Source organism: Pongo abelii, chromosome 11 (assembly GCF_028885655.2).
Source record: "Pongo abelii isolate AG06213 chromosome 11, NHGRI_mPonAbe1-v2.0_pri, whole genome shotgun sequence".
Lineage (NCBI taxonomy): Eukaryota > Metazoa > Chordata > Mammalia > Primates > Hominidae > Pongo > Pongo abelii.
Genome location: NC_071996.2, coordinates 95,158,688 through 95,180,848, shown reverse-complemented (window position 1 = coordinate 95,180,848; position 22,161 = coordinate 95,158,688). Strand labels below are relative to the sequence as shown.

Below are 22,161 nucleotides of genomic sequence, written 5' to 3'. Positions count from 1 at the left end.
TGCCAATGCTTCTGTGTCACTTCTAGGGATTCCAAGTCTTTGAGTAGGAACTCTGCATCAGTATTCTTTAATTATCCAGGTGATTGTGATGTGAAATCATGACTGAGCCTCACTGCTCTAAGATGAAATAAACTTTCCTCAGCACTGAAATCACAAACTTAAACTACCAAAATTAATTAAGGGCATGGGAATCATTAAGGCATAGGGAAACTTTTACATTATAAAATTATTTCTTTAAATCACAGCTCCTTGTTTATATGTTATTTACCATTGTAGAAAAGGGTAAAAAAAGAGCAAATTTAATTACTCTCAGTTTGAAAAATTATCCAGAAATGAAGATGACTTCTCTGAAACATTGTCAATATCATTGACCTATAAACAATGTTCTAAATACATTTACTACACACTGATATATACTTTTTCATATGAATATTATACATTAAAACTAAGGAAATAATGATTTAGAACATTCTATCTATATCTAGGTATCTAAAGTAGGCTAGAAATTAAGATATGAGTTATTAAGTATGAGATGTTAAGGTGTGGGGTTAGAAATTATACTGTACTTCATTATCAATAATCAACATATACTTCAATATCACATACATTTAATTTGTACATCTTTAACTATTTTTAATTATGTGTATAAATATAAGTACACACACCTTTATGTATTTATTTATGCATACCTCCATTCACTTATTTATATAGGGGATCCCCCCAAATCCACTACCATTAAACCATACATTTTTATTTTAATCTTTAGAACAAGTTCAGGAGGCAGGTATTGTTATTACTCACATTTTACAAATGAGGAAATTGTCTACAGTCACAAAGTTACTGTGTCAGACATATTAGAAGCTTAATACATATTTGGTGAACATATGCATAAAAACAGAGAGACAGACATGTACAACAGCTCATCTTTACACTGAGTAAAAGCTTTTAACCTGCCTCAGAAACCTCTCTGTGAAAACTGAGCAAAAATCGAGGTATCCTTTCATTTGTCATATAGGTATATGTGGTACCTTTCTTCTCCAACAAGGATGAATATTAAAATATGGATCCCAGGGCCCAACTCCAGATTTTCTGAATCCCTGATAGTAGGACTTGGAATTTGTCTATTGTTTCAAAGTTTCTCAAGGAATTCATATGATTAACCAGGTTCAGAAATCACGGGATCTTATTGCTGAAGTTTGAGAATTAAAGTTTGGGCCTTACTGCTGCTCCACAGAAAGGGCAAACAAAGAAGTATCATGGACAGAACTGATACGTTCCCAGTTAGTTTCCCCTATCAGAAGCTAACAGGCAGCAATACAGCAGAAATTAGTGACTTATGTCTTGTGCTCTGAAGTCAGGCAGAATTTCAGAGTCCCAGCAGTGTCACTGACTAGATTTGTTTCATGGGGCAAGTTGCCTGACGCTTTCAAAGCCATATTCCTTTTATATAAAATGATAACAATATTCTTTGTCTCATAGGGGTGTTTTAAAGATTAAATAAAAATAACATGTTCTATCCTGCATGGCACAATGCCTGACACCTAAGAAGCAAAGGATACATCTTACCTTTATTGAAGCAATCAGAAAGTATGAAATCATGAAGGAGATAAGAGTTTGGATTGGCAGTGTATCTTATTTTCCCAGATTCATTTATTTATCTTAAACTATTCTTGTTAGAGAATAACTCCCAAGCCCCCTACTTAAGCTGTGAGTAATCTCACACTTTATAATGATGTTCTTTCCATGAGAAAAAAAAAAATGTTCTAAAGTTTTCTGGAGAAAATATATCTGCGCTATTTCTACTGAAAAATCTAACAACTGGACTCTGCTCCTCTGCATCAATTCTAGAGTGTATATGCCACAAATAAAGTGTTCTAGCTCAAGAAGATTGAAAGTAAATATGGTATAGTATTTTAAAATAGGAATTTTGCAAATACATGGTATGATTGTGTCATATTACTAGCAATCATATAATACGCAATGCAAAGTACAATTCATAGACTTAAATTTAATTCTAATAAGTAAACTGATTTCGCTTTGTTGGGGAAAAGTTAAAGCACTAATCCAATTGTTAATGCAGTCTTGTCTACTTCTTTGGTACCTAGTGACAAGTCTAAATAATGTATATATTTTTATTTACATATTCAATAACACAATTCTCTGCTCAATGAGTGATGTTCTTCTGCCACTTGGTGGTGCTTGCCAGTTTCAGAATTTGTTTCTTGGTGGCACTATAACACTAAGTACATAGTAAGTGCAACAAAATTGCAGCATTCCCATTGAAAAGGCTTTGCTTCAAACTGTTTAATAATTTAAAGGACCTCTGTGGAAGCAACCGCATTTGTTAACCAGTTACAACCAGTAATTAACTCCTTTGGAGTTTTAACTTACTTTCGGCAAAACGTCTTAGGAAGAGTATATATTATTAGAAAGTATGCCAAAAATTTACTTAGCAGAAAATTCAAAAACAGTTTTCCTTTGCTAAGAGGTTCTCTAAAATTCTACTTATATAGCCAAGCTCTGAAATCCTAGCAGGTCCTGTTTCATTATCATAATTACTGCATAAACACTTTTAAGGACTTTGCCTTTAGTTTCAAGCATGACTTATTTTCATAAGCCTGATTAGTTACCACACCAGCCTTGCTATGGAAAATGACATGTTCTCACTCTGTGCTGCAGAGTTGTTAAATCTTTATCTATATTTATGTTGCCTTCTCTGCTGAAAGCCTGTAGCGAAAGAAATCTCTAATTCCTTGTTTTGCAATATTAGTTGGCAGCTCTATCTAATGGGTATTCTGTTTCCTTAAAGAATTTAGCTGCTCTGTCTAGAAGCCGATTTTCTGATGCCTCCAACGTCTGGTCTAATTGATCTGTTTTAATGGAGTCTTTGTCGGTGAGGAGTGAGATGCCACCGACTAGAATGCTGGGATCTGCTTAATTGCCAGGAGTGAGAGACACTGAGATTCAGAAATCTTTGGAGGTGGGAGGGGAGAGGGACAGTCTCGGACGGAGGCGGAGATGTAAGATAAAGGGATGGATTTCACACAGGAAAAAAAAAAGAGATTTCTTTGAGGCACTGAGGTGCTGCACGATCACATCTCTCAAAGGAGAAGTTAAAAAGCAAGGAAGTGGGAGGAGGTTGGAGGTTAAAGTACTTAAAAGGATTACTCGGGTACAATTTGTTTTTCTGGTGGTGTCTGCAAAGGATAGATAGTCCCGTTTTCAAAGTATATTAATGCCTCTTTTAAGTGATTGGGAATGGACACTAATTGCCTGTTAAATGTTATCAAATGCTCTCCTAAATTCAGGGGACACAGAAAGAGGGGCACAAAAGGAAAATTTAAATAGAGAGAAAAAGGGAGGATCTGGAGGCTTTTGAAAGCGGGGGTAGAAGAAGGAGGAGGGATAAAAGAGAGGAATCGAGAAGGAGAGCGGAGAGAAGAAAACAAAACAAAACAAAACAGGAATCACTGAATAATCACACACAAAAAAGAAAACTCTTCCCTATGGGGCATCCAAAACACTGAGACTGCAATTAGTGACCCCGGTCATGGAAGAAAGATGTTCCTCTCCACCCTTGTCCCCGAAAACTCTCGGTCCCGTTACTGGCGACTAAAATTCCATTAGGCTAAAGAGTGTGTCTAACTGCCTGAAGAATGCAGCAGGCGGAAGGCGGGTCCCGCTATGCCATTTGCCCTTCCCGCTGGAGCGAATGAAAGAAACGCGCAGAGCCAGAGACTCCTGCCGAGTTAGACCTTCTCTCGTCGCCCCAGGTCACCGGCCATCCGACAAAGACCCGAGCAAGGAACGCAGGGCCACTGCCTGGGCCAACAAATGGAGCCCGCTCTCCTCTTCCCGGACGCCGCTGCCCGGCGGATGCTCCCGGCAACCCACCCGGGGCGTACGCAGAGGAGCCTTTCTCTTCCTTTCAGACCACTTGTCCCGACCAATCTGACCTTCCAAACACATCTGACCGCACCTCCCAGGTGGACACACTAATAGGCTACGGGCCGGAGAGGAGCGGGTGATGAGGAGAGGGATTCAAACCTGCGGCCGCTCGGGCTGGGTCGGAGCTGCGGGGGTCTGGGAGGAGAGAGGGGAGAAGAGAGAAGGAAAGAGAGCGCCTGCCGGGATGGCTGAGCTGGCTCGGCGAGCAGCCTTGGGGTTGCACGCTCTTGTGGGAGATGCTGCTGTTGCTTCCCGGCCTGCAAGAGCGGTTCTAACACCATCGCTTCTCACCCTCTTTCCTGTAAATCCCTAGAAAAATGTCCCTGGCCTCTCCACCGCGACATTCCCAGCCTGCATCCCCCTACAGCCTAGGAAGCGCGCTCCCGCACGCTGGAGCGCCGGTCGCCAGCAGGACGCCCTCTCCCGCGCCGACTCGCCCCTCTCTGCCCTGCTGCTGCCGCTCCTCTGACACCTCCGCCCCCACCATCTCCAGCTCGGAGAGACGCCACCCAGCCGCGCCGCGGCCCGCACTCGCGGTCCCGGGTCACGCGCGGAAGAGGGGCGCTAGTCCGGACCCCGCCTTCGGTAGGGGGCGTCCTGGAGCGGAGAGTGAGGCGAATGGTATATGAGTGTGCGGGTAGCCCACCCTGAAGCCCGAGCTTCTCACTTGAGCCATCCCCGCCTAGCCCCACTCGGGCCAGCGCCTGGCGAGCGAGCCCATCTGTGGCTTCCGCGGCCGCCTCCTCCTTGCATCCTTGCACCTCCTCGTCGACCCCTCCCTCCCGGGACCTGCATCCTGCTCCACCAATCAGAGCCCGACTGCCTCTTCCCACGTGACCCCGGGCGGGCTGAGGACCTGCTGCTTCCCAAACGCCAGAGGGATGCGGGCGGCAGAGCTCGAGAGGCGGCTGCTGGGCTGCGGGGCGCCTTGACTCTCCCTTCACCCTGCCTCCTCGGGCTCCGCTCGTCTGCTCCTGGACTCCCGTCTCCTCCTGTCCCCCGGCTTCCCAGAACTCCCTCCTTATGGCAGCAGCTTCCCGCGTCTCCGGCGCAGCTTCTCAGCGGACGACCCTCTCGCTCCAGGGCTGAGCCCAGTCCCTGGATGTTGCTGAAACTCTCGAGATCATGCGCGGGTTTGGCTGCTGCTTCCCCGCCGGGTGCCACTGCCACCGCCGCCGCCTCTGCTGCCGCCGTCCGCGGGATGCTCAGTAGCCCGCTGCCCGGCCCCCGCGATCCTGTGTTCCTCGGAAGCCGTTTGCTGCTGCAGAGTTGCGTGAACTAGTCATGGTGCTGTGGGAGTCCCCGCGGCAGTGCAGCAGCTGGACACTTTGCGAGGGTTTTTGCTGGCTGCTGCTGCTGCCCGTCATGCTACTCATCGTAGCCCGCCCGGTGAAGCTCGCTGCTTTCCCTACCTCCTTAAGTGACTGCCAAACGCCCACCGGCTGGAATTGCTCTGGTAAGTCCAGAACCCCCGTCCCAGACCCTGTAACTCCGCAGAAGAACACGCGTATCCAGCACAGACCAGCCTACCTTAGCGCGCCTCCTCAGCCCCTCACCTCCTACTGCCCTAGACCCCTAATACCACCCACCTCTATCCAGAGAAGCAAGGGGAACTGTTCCAGGCCCGGGGGTGGGGGGTGGTTCTGGGATGGGCAGAAAGTGCAAGTGTAGCAGGAAACCTTTGCATGCTTGCGCTTACATTGGAGCTGCGAGGATTTTGAGAAATATTAAACGGGATGGTTTTCTGGGTTCACTGGAAAGAGCACCAATCCTAGGGGAAACACTAAAACAGAAGCTTTGTCATCATTAAAGAAAAAACGCTTACTGGGATGAGGAAGAAATAACTTTATGAGAAAGAATGAGCGAGAAAGCAATAAATCAAATGGTGACTGCAGGGGAATCTCTGATTCCTGGCAAAGGTGCCATGAGGGCGCACTGGTCTCCCGTTGAAGACCAGGTCACACAGATTCTAAAGGAGCTGGGTTTCAATAGAATTTCTCTCTCTGTCTCTCTCTCTCTCTCTCTCTCTCTCTCATCCCCCTTCTCTCCTAGGCGGCAAAAGACATTGGTTTTGCAGTCCAGATATGCCCCTCTCCTTGCTTCCCTAAGCTTCAAGATAGTACAGGGGAGTTGAGAAAAAGAACACTTTGCGGGTCTCCCAGGCCGGAGTGGGCATGACTGAGGCTGGTCAGGCTCCTTGTAGGCGAGCCGAGGGCGGAACCGACTTCAATGGGCGCTGACTCCTCCATTTCTGGACAGGCTTCCGTGGAGTGGGTCAGGCACTCTTCTTGCTCGCTCGGGTTCCTTCAGATTCTGACGGCGAATGCTTGGCAGGCTTCTCTCTGCTGAAGCTTTCTAATTATATAGGGCCAGAGGATGTGAGTTGCTGCACTCCTAGCTGGCATAGCATTTCGGTTTGACAGCCTGTAGTATACCGGGCAGAATTGTGGTGTAATTTCCTTGGCATTTTAAACTCCATTAACATGCCTGGGTATTGTCCCCTAGGTGTGGTCTGTTCTAGTTTTAGCAAGTGTGCATGTAATTTTTCATCTTCTGTGAATATAATTTTGCTGTAGTTAAATCTGGCTCTGAATAAAGTGTCTTTCAAAGATGTATATGAGCTGAAGTGTATGTAACTTCAGAGAGGAGGGAATGACCAACTGTAACTCATAGGGTGAAAGCCTGTATAGTTCCTAGTTATTACTGATGTAAATGCCAAAAGGAAAATTATTATGCATCATTCTAATTTATCCTTTACAAAGACAAGTTGAGATTTGCAACCCTATTAGATTTGGGTCAATAGATTGTTCTCTTTTTTGGCAGTTTCTAAATTTGGCATTTTAATAAAACTCAACATGTTTCTATAACTTCTTGATTCATGCGTACATGTGTGTTGTTTTTGAAAGAATAAGTTTCACTTTGCTATTGCCTAATCACTTTTTAGATGCTTTATTATAGTAATAATTATGAGCCTGCAAAATCAGTTTTTGGAAATGTTGATGGCTTTGTAGTCCAACATAGACTGGTTTGCTTCATTCCTAGCCCTTGCATTGTTTTAGGAAATAACCAACTTAAATGTGAAGTTGACATTTGCAATCAAGAAATTAAATATTTACCGGATATTTTAAAGGGGACTGCATAAACTAAAGAGAATAAACTGGTTTTTCAGATAGGTTGTCAAGAACTTGGCACCCCACTCCCACCCCTGTTAACTTAGAGGTGATCAATCTTCATTTGAGCCAAACAGACCATCACAGAAAACACTGTGCCTGTTTATCTTTATTATTGAGGCTTTGTTTCCTCTTTGTCTGGATACATTTCAAATAAGGGGTTGTTTCAATCCTTGAAGAAAAAGAACAATTAAAGATGGGGAAATGGTAAAAGGGCATTCAGAGATCATCACTAGCTCTTTTCCAAAGTGTGGAGTTTTGTGGTCATAAATATTGTCCACCTAATGAGCAAAAAAATAAAATAAAATAAAATAAAAACAGGAAGCAAATATTAAGCTTTCCTTCACCACTGTCAGTATTAACGCAAGCTTTAAAAGATAGCACTATCAGAAAAGGATACTAAAGAAGAATTGACTAGAAAAGAATTGTGGAAAATGGAAACGAATACTGATCACTTAACTAGATTTTGAGGTTATCAGTAGACAGTGACCTTGCAGTACAGCTATAGTTGTTGGATTTAAAATTTAGGACAAGTATTTTAAAGCTTCAAGATAGTGCTTCTTCTGTTAAAAATCTGTAAGATGTTTTAATGACTGGGGTGTTCTCTTTGAATTTGAGGTTATGATGATAGAGAAAATGATCTCTTCCTCTGTGACACCAACACCTGTAAATTTGATGGGGAATGTTTAAGAATTGGAGACACTGTGACTTGCGTCTGTCAGTTCAAGGTAAGAAGTCTTATATTTGCATCTTCTAATTCATTAATGAGACTGCAAAGCAGGAATCTCCCTTTACAGCCTATCACTTGGAAATTTATAGCTATGCAAGCTAAGAGTGAAGCTGGCACCAAGCAAAAGTACTGGCAAGAGGGCCAACTGATGTCAAGAAGACATACGCTTTTTGGAGAAATGTATATGCCAAAGTTATAAATGCTGCTGGAGGTAGAAAGCTTCAGGTTGTGCTTTTGGGATGTCAAAGGAAAATTATGTTTCTCTGACCCTTCTAGCATCACTTTAAAAGTGAATTGACTGGGGATATAGTCAAAATAGGGGGTAGGAAGTGTGGACTTATTCTTTTGTTCTTTTTGATTGAGGCTATCATCTTTTTATCATATTGCTATCTGTTTTAATGGTCTTGGCCTTTATTATCCTTGCAACCTGACTAGGCTTTTAAGTTAACTCCTTATTAGTGTAACTTCAAAACTTTGTTCTAATTTGGAAATCATGGAACTTATTAATTAGTGTATGTTGGCTTTTTCGTAGGTACCACACTCAATTAGAACTGAATTCCCTAGAAATCCAAAAGAGCATTTAGATCCACAAGTCATTTTATGAACATCAGGAAATGTACTTTTTCTTGTGTTAATTTCTTTTAACTAACAAAGAGAGAAAGAAGTTGCACTACTGGCATGATCAAAACTGGGTTACTAGTATCTATTAAAGATAGAACTTTTAATGTCATTAGTATAGTCATTAGCTAACAAATGCTTTCCACCATGTAAATTATAAACCTTTTCCTCTCAAAATGTTCATATAATCATGTAGAACTTCAAGTAGCATGGATGTTGTACTAATAGCCTATATTTGCCCTTGAGCATTTTGAATTACTTTTAAAAATACTTTTAAAATCTGACAATATGACTCAACCAGGAAATATGCACATAAACAAAACTATGTGTGAGATAATGAAAACTTTTCTAAGATTGTAAGAATAAAAAAAAGATATAGAACAAATAAAAACAATAAACTCAAATTTAGACCTAGATATCTGGTTAATAGGTAATATTTAGAATTATTGATGAAATTTAAATATTTTAGATTGAATTCAACCTCCCACTAAGAAAGAGAAGAGAATTCACATTTAAATAAAGTTTAAGTGGCTTTTAGAAATGCTAAAACCTTCTTAGACATTATTTTCTTCTTTCTAAGAAACATAATAAGACAACTGATATTTGTAAAGTGCACCACCTCCTGGTGGGTAAGTACTGCTCTGACTGTACAGTTTTTTAGACCATACCATAGTGTCAGAAACATATTCATGCATATTTAATATGCATGTAACATCAACTTCTAAGGTCTCCAGCCACATTAAACAGTGCCATTATGTACTTTCAGTGAACTACATGAGAGAGATAGAGCATGAGAACTCCCCAATTCATACTTACCCAAATGTTAACTAAACGGGAAAAAAGCACAGTTGGATAAATCATTAATTAAAGGCCCAGAGAATTTTGTGAATTTTTCCTTCTTTCCCTTTGTGATTTCCATAAATTTGTCTTATTTTCATAACCATGGGTAGACAAAAGAAATGAACTCATAAAAAGTATCAAATGAACCAGGAAAAACATTCCTGAAATGTAAAGCAATGGTTCTAAGATTTCACCAGGAGAAAAAAAAAAATGGGTTGACAGAACTCTAAAGGGATGAATGCAACAAAATGAAAATAAATAATTTTCTTATTAAAGAAATTGTTTTCATTTTATAGGTGCCACAGAAGATTTTGGTAAAACTTTTATCAACAAAAATATTTGTGTTTTTCATACATTGGTCAGTCAGTTATGTTTGTCATTAATTTAAATAACTGTTAAGTGGAATAGAAGGGGGAGTGGCAACGAATGCAAGTTTGTGTAAGAAACTAAAATGTAAATTGTTTTTTTGTAATCCTTGTGGCATTTTAAGTGTACTAGTGTATTACTACTGCTATTAGTCTGTGCTTTGCAATAGTTGTAAATCTGGCAAGAAAAAATATATATCTCCCTAGTGGAAAATGTAGACTTTGCAAATACCAAGAATATAGAGTGGTTGAATTAAGTTCAAAATCAAAGAAAAGTATAAGTTGCATGAAGAATAATAAATAGGATATTTTAAGCTAAGAGTCTCTTGAGTCCATCTTTTCCCAATACATGAATTTAAGTTTTTGGTGTTTGTTATTTTAGCCCTAGTATCTGATAAAAAGGGAGAGGTATTGAAAATCTATTTTCCTATATATTATTCTAAACTTCTGTTTCTTTCTCTGCTGCATTTTCAGGTACAAGCGTGCATTCCTTTTTTTTTTTTTTTGGAATTTTTGGAGACAAGGGTCTTGCTCTGCCACCCAGGCTGGATAGTGGTGATGCCCTCTTGGCTCACTGCAACCTCCACCTCCTGGGTCCCAGCGATTCTTGTGCCTCAGCCTCCCGAGTAGCTGGGAATACAGGTGCACTCCGCCATTCTCAGCTAATTTTTTTGAATTTTAGTAGAGACATGGTTTCACCATGTTACCCAGGCTCGTCTCGAACTCCTGCACTCAGGAGATCCACCCGCTTCGGTCTCCCAAAGTGCTAGGATTACAGGTGTGAGCCACCGCACCCGGCCTGCAATCTATAGTCTTTCTAGCTGAGAGATAAATTTCAAAGAGAAATGGGCATATGTTTTTATATTTATAATGTTTTCAATTTGCCTTATCACTGGAACACTAAAGCAAACATTATTAGCCTTCACCTCTCTTACACGACTTTAAATAAACTGATTTCCATCCTTCAAACATATTATCTCATTTATTTCTCACAACCCAGTGAGATAATTGTTTTCTCCCCCCTTTTTTAAACTTTTATTTTAGGTTTTGGGGTACATGTGAAGGTTTATTACATATGTAAACACGTGTCGCGGGGGTTTGTTGTACATATTATTTCATCACCCAGGTATTAAGCCCAGTAATTACGAGGATGAAAATTTGGAGACAGTAGATGGATAGACAGATAGATAGATGATAGATAGATAGATAGATAGATAGATAGATAGATAGATAGATAGATAGATAAAAATAAAAGCAGGGAGGAAGGAAGGGAGGGAGGCAGAGAGGGAGGAAAAAAGGAAGGGAGATACATGCAGATATTTATAGATAACCCTGGTCATGCAATGATCAATAACCACTTTATAATTTAAAAATATGATGAAGCCTTATGTTTTTCAGGTATTACCTAATTCAAATACTAAATATTTTTATTTACTAAGTCATGCTTTAGATCTACAAATGTTCTTATTACTAAAGCTGCGTAACAGACTGCCTAGTACTTAGTGTCTTGACAATGAATATTTATTTTTTTGATGAATCTGCCATTTTGGCAGGGCTTAATCAAAACAGCTCACCTCTGCTCTCTTTGGCATTAGCTGATGGTGAGGGGAGAGAATTCAAAGGCTTGGTGCTATACCGATCTGAGGGTTCTCACTCATATGTCTGACTGTCAGCTGAAGACCTTGGTTCTTCTCCATGTTGATCTCTTTGCGTGGGCAAGTTTTGTCTTCCTCATAGCATAGTGGCTGAGCTTCAGAGTCAAGCATCCAGAGAGAAAGAAAGAGCCAGGTAGAAGCTATATCCTTTAATGACCTAGCCTGGGAAGGCACACAGAGTCATTTCCACCGTAGTCACAGGCCTGTCCGCTCTTAAAATCATATTTTTTTTTACATTTAAGGAAATATAAATCACAGAAAAGTAAAAATTACTTATGGAATGGCCAAAGGATTGGAACATATGCAGATTTTTTTAATCTTTTTTCCTTTTTGGAAGGAAAATATACCATATCCCAAGCCATTCTTCTTAAGCCTTTGACAACTGGGAATATAACAGAATTGACTTAACATCTGTTGAGCACCTTCTACATGCCAGACTCTGTGGAAGGTGCTGGCAATATATAAAACATAAGTCATACATAAGCTTCTAGATGCTGAAATCTCAGCTCAAAAAACCTGTATTAATCAAACAAGCAATAAATCCTATGAAAAACTTCTCACATAATTTTTATTAATTTGTAGCAAAAATGAATTTCATGCATTGTAGTGTGTCAAGTAATTGAATCCACTAGTGTGGTGGGTAGCCCATTTTGGAACAGAATTCTTCTACTGAAAAACACTTATTTAGAAAATAAACATAAGATTTTTAAAACATAGAAAAATAGAATCACTTCTTCCCCTGAGAGGAAGTTTGTACAACACATACATTTATGTACCTAACCATCTGAACGTGAGTCTTCTTTTTCCTTTTACCAGGCAACTGTGTGGCCTTTAGCAAGTCACTTAACATCTGAGTCTGTCCCTTCATCTGAAACTGAGCAGTATCATGAATACTACTAAAAACTATTTCCAATAATTTGGCATATTTTAATGCAGTAGTTAGGCTATTTCATGCTTAGGGTTAGCCTGTTTCCTCTTGTTTTTCTAATTCTAGAAATGCCATGGCTTGATGTTAGAGTTAGATGATAACTCTACTAGTTAAAATACATATCATACAAAGCAAATAATTTACATTTCTTTGTATAAGTGAGTATTACAAGATATTTCTTGTTTTAAAAACATGACTTTGTTAATTTCCCAAATGTTCCAGGTAAGCATTTCAAATGGGAAAACTAGGCTATAAACCTGTTAAATATTTCATTGTTAACTAATATACAAAAGGTCCTACACCAAGGCAGTGAAATAAATAGAACAACCTAGGACTAGACTCCCACTCGTGAGCTTTCATGATTTACAGCGTGCTTCCACCTGGTGTTCTTCATATTAATGAGTGCAAGTCTTGATACTAAGGGCCAAAAACATCATGCCAGTAATCTACAGTTAAGCTCTTTTCAGCTCTGTAGAAATCTCCCTTTTGGCTTGTGCATGGAACTTGGCAGCTCTGTTTTTAGAACTGTTCGAATTTGGCTTACTGCATCCCTCAGAAGCGGCATATGAGCACTTTATCAGTTTATTTGATATTTTAAGATGCATATCAGCATTGTGTACTAGCACTTGGGAGAGATAATAAATACTTTCCACTCTCCACTCCCAGTTCACTGACTCTATATTTGAGTAATCTGAGAAGGATAAATAAATAAAATTTAAGGATTGGAGAGAAGAAAACACGGCTCCAAATAATCTACACACAAAGTATTATAAGCAGGGATGGAGATGGAGATTGAAAGGTAGCTCGGGGCAAGAATGCCAGGCCTCAAGCATGAGATGTTAACTAGTCCACCTAGCCATAGACACATTATGACTCTCTTCTGTCTACTGAAAGGATCAGCAAGTCTATTGATCATAATGTCACCAGCTGTTTCCTTCTTTCTGGTCTCTCCTCCATGTGCTCAGACACCATTGTAGTGTTCATAGATCAACATAATCCTACCTACATTCTCCTGTCCCCGGTTCTGATCATAGCACATTTATCAAGCACCTATCCCTGCACTTGCCTTGCTGGCCACAGTTCCGGTATGAGCACAAGCCACATTTATTTGCGGTCTCTTCAGTACTACTCATTGGAAAATTCAAATCTTACAGGCATTTTGCTCTTGCCTTCTTTCTTGGACGGTAGTAGAGATGCTCAGGCCTGTGGTGAGTCAGTTGTCAGATGTAAATTAAAACAAATTTTTGGAAAGTTCCTGGAAAACAGTGCTTACACAGGTATCACCTAATCAGAAGTCAGTTGCTGATTGAGTTAAACATTAGCAAAAGATTAGTGAAAAGCTCTAATCAAATCAGTTTTTTAAATATAATCACATATATAGACTGAGTCTGGGAGACAATAATGTAACTGTGGAAAAGAATTACTATATAGAGGACTTGCAGAATATCTAGATTATATATTGTAGAAATTAAGATAAAGAATATTTTTAAAATATGTGCTAAAGCATCCTGTTAGTAATTATGGTCATCTTAATATGACTGTCATACCATTTGGGTTTACTGTTTGGAAAAAAGTTGATCACAATTACCAAAACATTATATTGAAGTTGTTAATAATATATAAAAAAGCAAAACTCATAGAATTAGGCTTTCATTTCAAAGAACATTGACGTTTAAATTTGTTATGATAATTAAGCTACTATTATATAAAGGCAAAGAGCAAGAGTTAAATAGTTGATTAGGAATAAGGAGGTTTAGGTATTGTTAGGAAATAGAGTAAAATAATAAATATCAGGTTTTAATCAATCAGATTATCAACATGTTGAGAGGTGTTTTCTTTTGCATACATTCTTGAGTTGAGGTTTATTTACGACAGGGTTTTAGGTTTGTTATCACATATATTTAAACTTTACTACCCATCTCACTATATTATTGGTTTATTTTGTATGTATTCTGAACTCATAGCACATCAAAGATTCAAATATATTTATTAAAAGTAAAACACAGAGAAGAGTTTTAATATGCATCTGTAAATATGATTTTCCTTACGTAGTTTCTGGCATAGGTGAGCATATACAGATAATAATCTTGATCATTATATTTTTTATAATTAAACAATGAAGCACATAAGTAGTAGTAATCATGAGATAATCACATCCCTGGTGTAATTAGCAGGCATAGGACAAAGCCAAGTATCATTAATGCCTTAGAGTATGATTATATTATGATGACTATACCCTGTAGGTTGCCTTAGTTTTCACTGTAATATGTGTACTTTTTTAATAATGAGGTTTTTTAAAAATGAACTTTTCTGTTTATGGAATATCTATTAATAGACATACTTTGGAATAGTCGGTAAAGTTTACTTATAGTTCAATAGTTGTTGAAATTTTTCTCTGTGTTCCATAGTTTTGTTTCTCTCTAGACCATATCCACATCAATATACAATAGTCTAAAGAGGTATAAAAATAAATAAGTAAATCAGTATCTTATCTGAATATCTGGAAATTTACAAGGACTAGAATTCAATAAAAATTCAATTAAATTCAATTAAAAAAACAACTAAGAGTTAATTGATTTCTTTGGCATTTTGGCTATATATTTCCACTCCTAACACAGGCAGACATTACCTTTGTTTTTTAATAGCTTGAAATTAAACTGTATTTTAATTTTTTCCATCAAGTCATATGGGCTACATACTAAAAATAATATTAAGTAGTATTAATATATTTGTTGCTATATCTTTATTGTGCTACTTGTCCAGTCACTTTGTTGGGAATTGCCTGATCAATTTAGATGCTTATTTTTGCCCTATCTAAATCAAATGACTGGTTGGCTAACTTGAAATTGGCTTTGTGCATCTTTCAATGATGCCCTTATAAAGACTTATTGGACACAATTAGAATCATTGAAAATGAAGACAAGTGGTTTCTTTTGTAAATAATTATTTCTGTTCATCATGTCAGAGGGATACAGTCTTCAGTACTAACTACAGGCTTACATCTGTGTGTTTCCCAGTGCAACAATGACTATGTGCCTGTGTGTGGCTCCAATGGGGAGAACTACCAGAATGAGTGTTACCTGCGACAGGCTGCATGCAAACAGCAGAGTGAGATACTTGTGGTGTCAGAAGGATCATGTGCCACAGGTATGTGTGTGATCTTCTTTGAAACCTTCTGCATGGATTCCAAATACAAAAACCATGTCTTTCATTTCTTGTTATCTCCCAGTAAATAATTCAGATTATATATTGACTAGACAAGCCTGTGTTGTTTTGTTCAAAACATTTATTATTCTTATTCTTTGTCATTTTCACATTTCAAATCACTTTTGGAAGAAAGAGGATATCTACCATAAGGACACTGGTAGATTTAAGTACATATGTCATTAAGTGAAATACAGGCAGGTTGAATAAAAGTCACATATAATTAGAAATCTAGATAGACTGCCAACGTGCCAAATATGGAGAAACCTGACTATGTATGAATACAGTTGTATTGTTTATTTGTGTTTGTTGGTTTTGAACAATAGCATTATCTGCTGGAAGGCAATTTTGCAGGTTTGGGCTCTGAAATTGACGTCTAATCTTAGCAGCTCTACAAAATGGTCTTCTTACTATTTAGTAGATTTTATTGACTACTGTGTTTGTAATGGACATAATTTCTAATGACATTTGTCATTTCTGACTCAATTAACCTGGGATTCTACAAAGTTTTTTAGTCATGGTTTACCAACAATGCTATAAAGGAAGTAAGAAGAAAGAGTGACTTCATGTACTCTATAGCTTTTCAAGTTTTCCTTGTGTCTACAGAGGTTGTTAGAGCTTATGCTTTAAAATGGGGAATGCTTTAAAATGGGGCTGAGTTTTCAAGTTAAGCTTGATATCAAAATCACGTATATTGTAGAGGCTTTAAGGTGCCATGATAGTTGTTCTTAATGGCAAATAAGCATCTTTCTGGAAAGTCGTAATTCCTGAGAATTTGGATGATATAAGCATATTCAGGAATAATAACAATGTCATCAAATATAAACTTTTTCTAAAAATAGAAGCAGAGAATATTGTCATGAAAAGTCTGTTTTATTCAAAAGTCCCTCTTAGATAACAGGTATTTCTAATCTAGGGTATGATGTTAAAAGTTATGTGCTAAGTGACTGGGGCAGGGTGGAAAATGAGCAAAGAGAAAAGCCTCATATTCTTTAAAAGATTATCTTAAGCATATTGATTGTTAGTAATTGATAATATCTAAGTTACATTGGTGACTACCCAAGTTTCTGAGAATTAGCAGAAGAAAGAGAATAGTATCATATCTCATGGCCAATGATGTTTTGTTTTGGTTTTGGTTTGTAAGTAGTCTTTTCTCCTAAGGGATTATTTGCTCAGATGCAAATGTTCTTCATGAAAGGGTGGTCAGGAGGCAAGCTGGGCTGGTACTCCATTTGTTTATTTGCTAAAGCAAACAGGTCATTGCTGCTTGGTCTGTGAGTGACAAGTCATGAATAAAAGAAACAGCAATATGTGAGAGTCAATGGGCAGCCTTCTCCAATAGGAAAGGAGGAGGACCAGCATGCTGCTCTCATACTAAGGATGGGGGATATAGAAAGTTTGACAAGGAGCAAACTAATTATGAGGAATCAGTCAGCCATACCAAAGAAATGAGAAATAATACTTTAGGACAAATTGAATAGAAGAAAAGTAAAATCCCAGGAACCAGGAAGGATGAAGGCAAATACTGTAGAGTATTGAGGAAAGGATTTGCTTTTTCAAGATCAAGATCATGGAGGATATCTGTTCTTTTCTAACAATAGCCACATGAGAGTTGGCAGGCAATTGTTATAATAAACAGACCAGAAGTTACAGTTATGGCCGATGTAGCAAAATCTCTTTTTCTTACTTGCCAACCTCCAAGTTCTTGTCGGCGCATGTAATCACATTCTCCTGATTCATTCAAGTCTTTCCATTCTAGTCCCTGATGTGCTGGTTATACTATGAAAATAAATACTTAGCCAAGTAGAAAATTTAATCACAATCGAGTAATCCATCTTTAGCTCATTCACATACTTAGATTTCTACAGGATTTAATTAGTAAGCCAGTCTTGCTGAATGCATCTTCCACGGACTTGTAAATCTAAAAGGTTTTTGATCTGAATAATGACGGAGAGAACAAAGTAATTTTTATTAACCAGGTCTGACTGTAAATAAATTGGGGTTCTGACTTTTGATCTAAAAGGGATTCTCATTCTTTTCTTTGTATGTTTCCCATTTATTTTTTAATGCTGTTTGACACTGAATGGAAGTGGCAAGTTGTAAGCTCTAGGAATAATAGGCAGTAGAATATATAACTTTATATTTATTATATTTCATTGAACTTAATTTTTTTTTGTCCAGAGAATGTATTCTTATTGGGAAATCTGCTCAGTGGTCTTACTGTCAATTTAACTTTTTGCCTTGTAGGAAATGCATTAACTAGGAGCTCAGATTTGGGTCTAACAGCATGACTTCTTTTCTTAGGTGTTTCTGTCTCACTAATAAGACTTTAGTAGGCTATTTGTCATCAGTTGGCCAAGATGACTTATCATATAATACAGAAAAACATTAAAGCCTCCCATAACAGTTTCATAATGATGCCATGGACTTAACTGATCATTTTTCTAAACTATTCCTTCTTTTTTTTCCTGGCTGTTTCATTTGTGTCAAATCAAATATTGTCTTAAGGACCATGCCCCTTGAAGTTTTAGAAATGTATGTGGGAAATACAAGCTAAGATACTATTGGCATTTTTTTCTGATTTTTCCCCAATCATATGTATTTATTAGAATACTCATGGATGAATAGGCAAGATGTTTACTCTACATTTTAATTATTATGTTCCTGACAGTGCTTAAGCATTTATGATATGCTACTGTGCAGTAAGCCTCAAAATAGCGCAATAGGATAGATATTACTATACCCATTGAATAGAGGAGGAATATGCTTAGCAAGGTTGAATAACATTTCTCTATCATGCAATGAGTAAAGTTTGGAGTTTGTAACTCCTAAGCCTTTATGCATTTCCCATTATGTTCATATAAGTGTAGAGTGATGAACAACACATTTTCCTTGACTTAAAGAAGTAGATGGGGAAAATTTAAAAGAAACTATATACATTTAACTAAACTATATTTAGAATGTGTTATCACTGTAATACTACAACCTGTTATTTAGCCCCGAATGAGTATAAGTAATACTGAATTAAGCTTTCAAATTAATGCAAATACAATCAATTAAAATTTTTGTCTGTGAAAGTATACAAAAAGGAAACTTGACAAACATTAAGCACCCAAGCACTGTTCTGTCCGAAAGAGATGATGTTGTGACTTATGACAGTCAGTTTCGTTGGTAGGAATATTCTAATATCAACATGAATTCATCAGTCTTTCTTGGTCTATTATCATTAAACAGTCAATTCTTATGATTAAAATCCTTGTTTGATTCTACATTTACTAAGAATAATTTTTATCATAAATTATTTTACCAATTAACTTGCCTTTAAGGAGAAGATATGCTAGTCCAAAGACATATGTCCTGTCACATTAATAGTTAATTGATTACTTGACATTCTAATATAATAGTGTTAGATCCTATAAATTTAGTTAATGTGGACCTCCAGCAAGACTGACAGTTCAAACTACTGCTCCTTCATGGTACTGCTAATGCCAACACATGACAAAAAGGAGGGCTGCTGGGAAGGCCTTCCTTCTTCCATATTTGTCAGCCTTCTGTGGATTTTCATACACCATGCCTCTTTCTATGTGGTGCTTCTCAATAAAGTATCATGGAAGCAAAAAAGTAAAAGTCATGTTTTATTTTAATTGGACCATAAATTCTTAAGAGTGGCATTTGGTATAAGTCTTGAACCCTGGGTGAGATTTCACTGTGGGATGAGGGCACATCGGGCAGAGAATATCAATATTAATCTTATTTCCCTGTATTAACATTAAAATACATAACCAAATGTATTGTGAACAAACAAAAATGGAAAGTCAGATGGAAGATGATGTCTACACTTAAGAAGCAGAAGCAGATGGAATCGTAATGGTTTTGATTTCAACTTGAAATTTTGCGTGTTTCTGGGAACTACTTTCCCAGAAATAGACAACTTTGACCAATTGTAATTAATGGAAGGAAGGGGAGAGAAGAAGTGGTGAAAGAAAAATCCAGAAGAGGAAGTATGATTTTTTCTGCAAGAATCATTTAGTGAATATCTGACTTTAAGCACAAAGGCAAAAATTAAGCTCTCTTCTACTGACTTCAAAAACAAAGGATGATTTGACACAGATGGAATCATCCACAATTGTGGTATTCGTAAAACATATCAACACCCATATAAAATATATTTCTTTTTAAACTGCTTTTCTCTTTGTTCATATGCAATTTGCAAGAATATAAGCCTTAATTATGGGTTTATTTGCCACACACATTAGACTATTTAATTTCTGAAACTTACTGATTGTTACAAGCATCTCATTTTTAATACTTTATTTTGCTAACGGCACCAAATCCAGCCTGTCAAGATTAGGAATTTTTCATAGCTGAGATTAGGAAATTTTCCAAACTGGGCAATAACATTTTCGTAAAGCTTTGGAATAAAAATGATGGATAATTTATTTTAGAAGTTACATTAATAGATATTAAATTAAATTGATGTGAATGTACATTTTTGGATTAAATATTAGTATTTTTCTCAATATTATTGCAGTATTAAACTAAGAAAATAAACTTGAGCTTAAAAAATCATAAATATTTTTGAATATGTTTTACTAGCAAATATAATTTTTCCCCCCACAGATGCAGGATCAGGATCTGGAGATGGAGGTAGGAGTTGGCTTTTTACATATTTGAAGATTTACTGGTGGATATTATTATGTATATTTACTTATGTATGTTCCATTTCAGATATTTAAGACAAATTCATATTTTGCATTTTAGGAAAGATGAAACCATAAAAAATTGTCACCATATTAAGTACATGTATATACCATGCAAGTTATTTGGCATACTTATGAATCATACTCTAACTCCAGTTAACCTTCCTTGTTCGTTTGTTTGTTTGTAAGTTATCTTTGAAATGGATAGGCATAATGTAAAAACTTCTGAAGAGAAGCATGTAAGCATATTTGGCAGGGAAGAAAGAATTCATGAGGAAATCATTTAAATATTGGATTTTTAAATATATGACACTGCTCTCAATTACTAGGTGCTAATAAGACATACATAACCTACCATATAGACAAGGTTTTAATTATCAGATTTATAATTTGAAACTGAAGGAACTTTAGTTCATAAAAGTGAAAAAGATAAAATTAAGTCCAATGAAAGCAAAATATTATCCTCCTTGATTAAATCTATAGTTATTTTTACTAAAGTATGATATATGTTCCCATTATTTAGTTTTGTTTAGGGAAGTATATAAGATGAGAGAGAGAGAGAGAGAGAGAGAGAAACTTTAAAAGTTTGACCTAGTGTACTTACTACCAAATAAATATTTTACATATGGATTGAAACTAAATTGTAAATGTCCCAAATACTTTTCCCGATGAAATTCAAACAAAATTAGACTTTTATACACACAAAGCAAAACAAAACACAACCTATATATAATTTCAAGATTAAGAAAAACAAAACAAATAAAAACATTATCTCAAGACCTTGCTTCAGTTGTGTGAAATAATTAAATGTGCTATTCCAAGTTGATTTTAGCTTTTAAATACAGAATTTGATAAAAAGTAAAAGAAGGCCTTGGGTTCAGGGTGGCAGATATTTAGTGCACCCTTTATCTAGTTCAGGAAACACTTGAAAGATTTATCAGGTTTCCTTATGTAATGAAAGACTTAACTAGTTCAAATAAGCAATACCCACAGAACATAATTAGAGCAGCATATTGGAGCACAATTTTTTTTTCATAAAGACTAAAACTGAACAGCAGCAGATTGAAACACAATTTTTTTTCCTAAAGACTAAAACTGAACAGCAGTCAAGACTCAAGCATAGAATATGTTTCAATGTCACATGATGTTGGACAGTCCTTTGATGTCTGGACAGTCTTTCTCTACTTCTAATAAAGTTTTTCCTAGCTGATTAATATAGTATTCCCAAGAAAGCGTCCCTAGAGGTTTTGAAAATAAGACCTTAGAATAGCATATTAAATCTTAAAGAAAAAAAAAGACAGGGAAAAAAGGCAGTTCCTTTAGTAGATGTTTTACCATGGGAATATTATTAATAAGAAATCAATTAATTTTTTAAAAAATGTTGCTTTTGTAAGGAAATAGTTTCTATGCAAAATTCTGTATATTTTCTAGCTGTTTAGTTTTATATGTAGACTACCTAATTTTGCAAATATTGTGCTGAGACTGAACTGTTCCACTGTTTACCCACCAGTCTTGTTAATTTTCTAGCATCTTTAAAGACAAAATAAAACATACCAAGAATGTCTTCATTTCTCTTTCTGTTAAAGCATCATCATTTACTTTTTTCTGCTTGACTATCCTATCATACTATACCTCATATCTTTATTTTTCTAACAATAAGATGTGAACTTTGTTTCACATACTAGTTTCTAGTTTTCATTCATTGTTATTAGCACATGCAAATGAAAGTGAAGTCAAACTCACTCTTCCCTGTTGCATTTTATATTAAAATCTTTGGTTCATTATGTTGTCTTGTGATCTGAATAAGACATTTTTTCAGGAAATAATTTTAATCTCATGAATATGACATGTATAACTTATACCATATGAGTGAAACATCACTTGGAAACCACTTTATTTTCTTTCTCTTTTTCTGTTTTTTAATCACTCTTCCTTTCAATTAGAGGTGCTTCATAGTAACTTGGAGAAAACAAAAACAACTTCCAATGTTTGCTTTAGAAAAA

The 22,161-nt window shown here is 37.0% G+C and overlaps 1 protein-coding gene across 1 annotated transcript in view; it reads left to right on the top strand.

Annotated features, from left to right (window-relative positions):
- Positions 1-4,811: 4,811 nt before the first annotated feature.
- Positions 4,812-22,161, top strand: part of TMEFF2 (transmembrane protein with EGF like and two follistatin like domains 2) — a 251,835-nt gene continuing 234,485 nt past the window's right edge. Inside the window, exons 1-4 of the mRNA XM_002812683.4 lie at positions 4,812-5,404; positions 7,737-7,846; positions 15,272-15,401; positions 20,079-20,105. Coding sequence (XP_002812729.1) covers positions 5,233-5,404; positions 7,737-7,846; positions 15,272-15,401; positions 20,079-20,105 — 439 coding nt within the window. The 5' untranslated portion in view covers positions 4,812-5,232. The remainder of the gene's footprint in view (positions 5,405-7,736; positions 7,847-15,271; positions 15,402-20,078; positions 20,106-22,161) is intronic.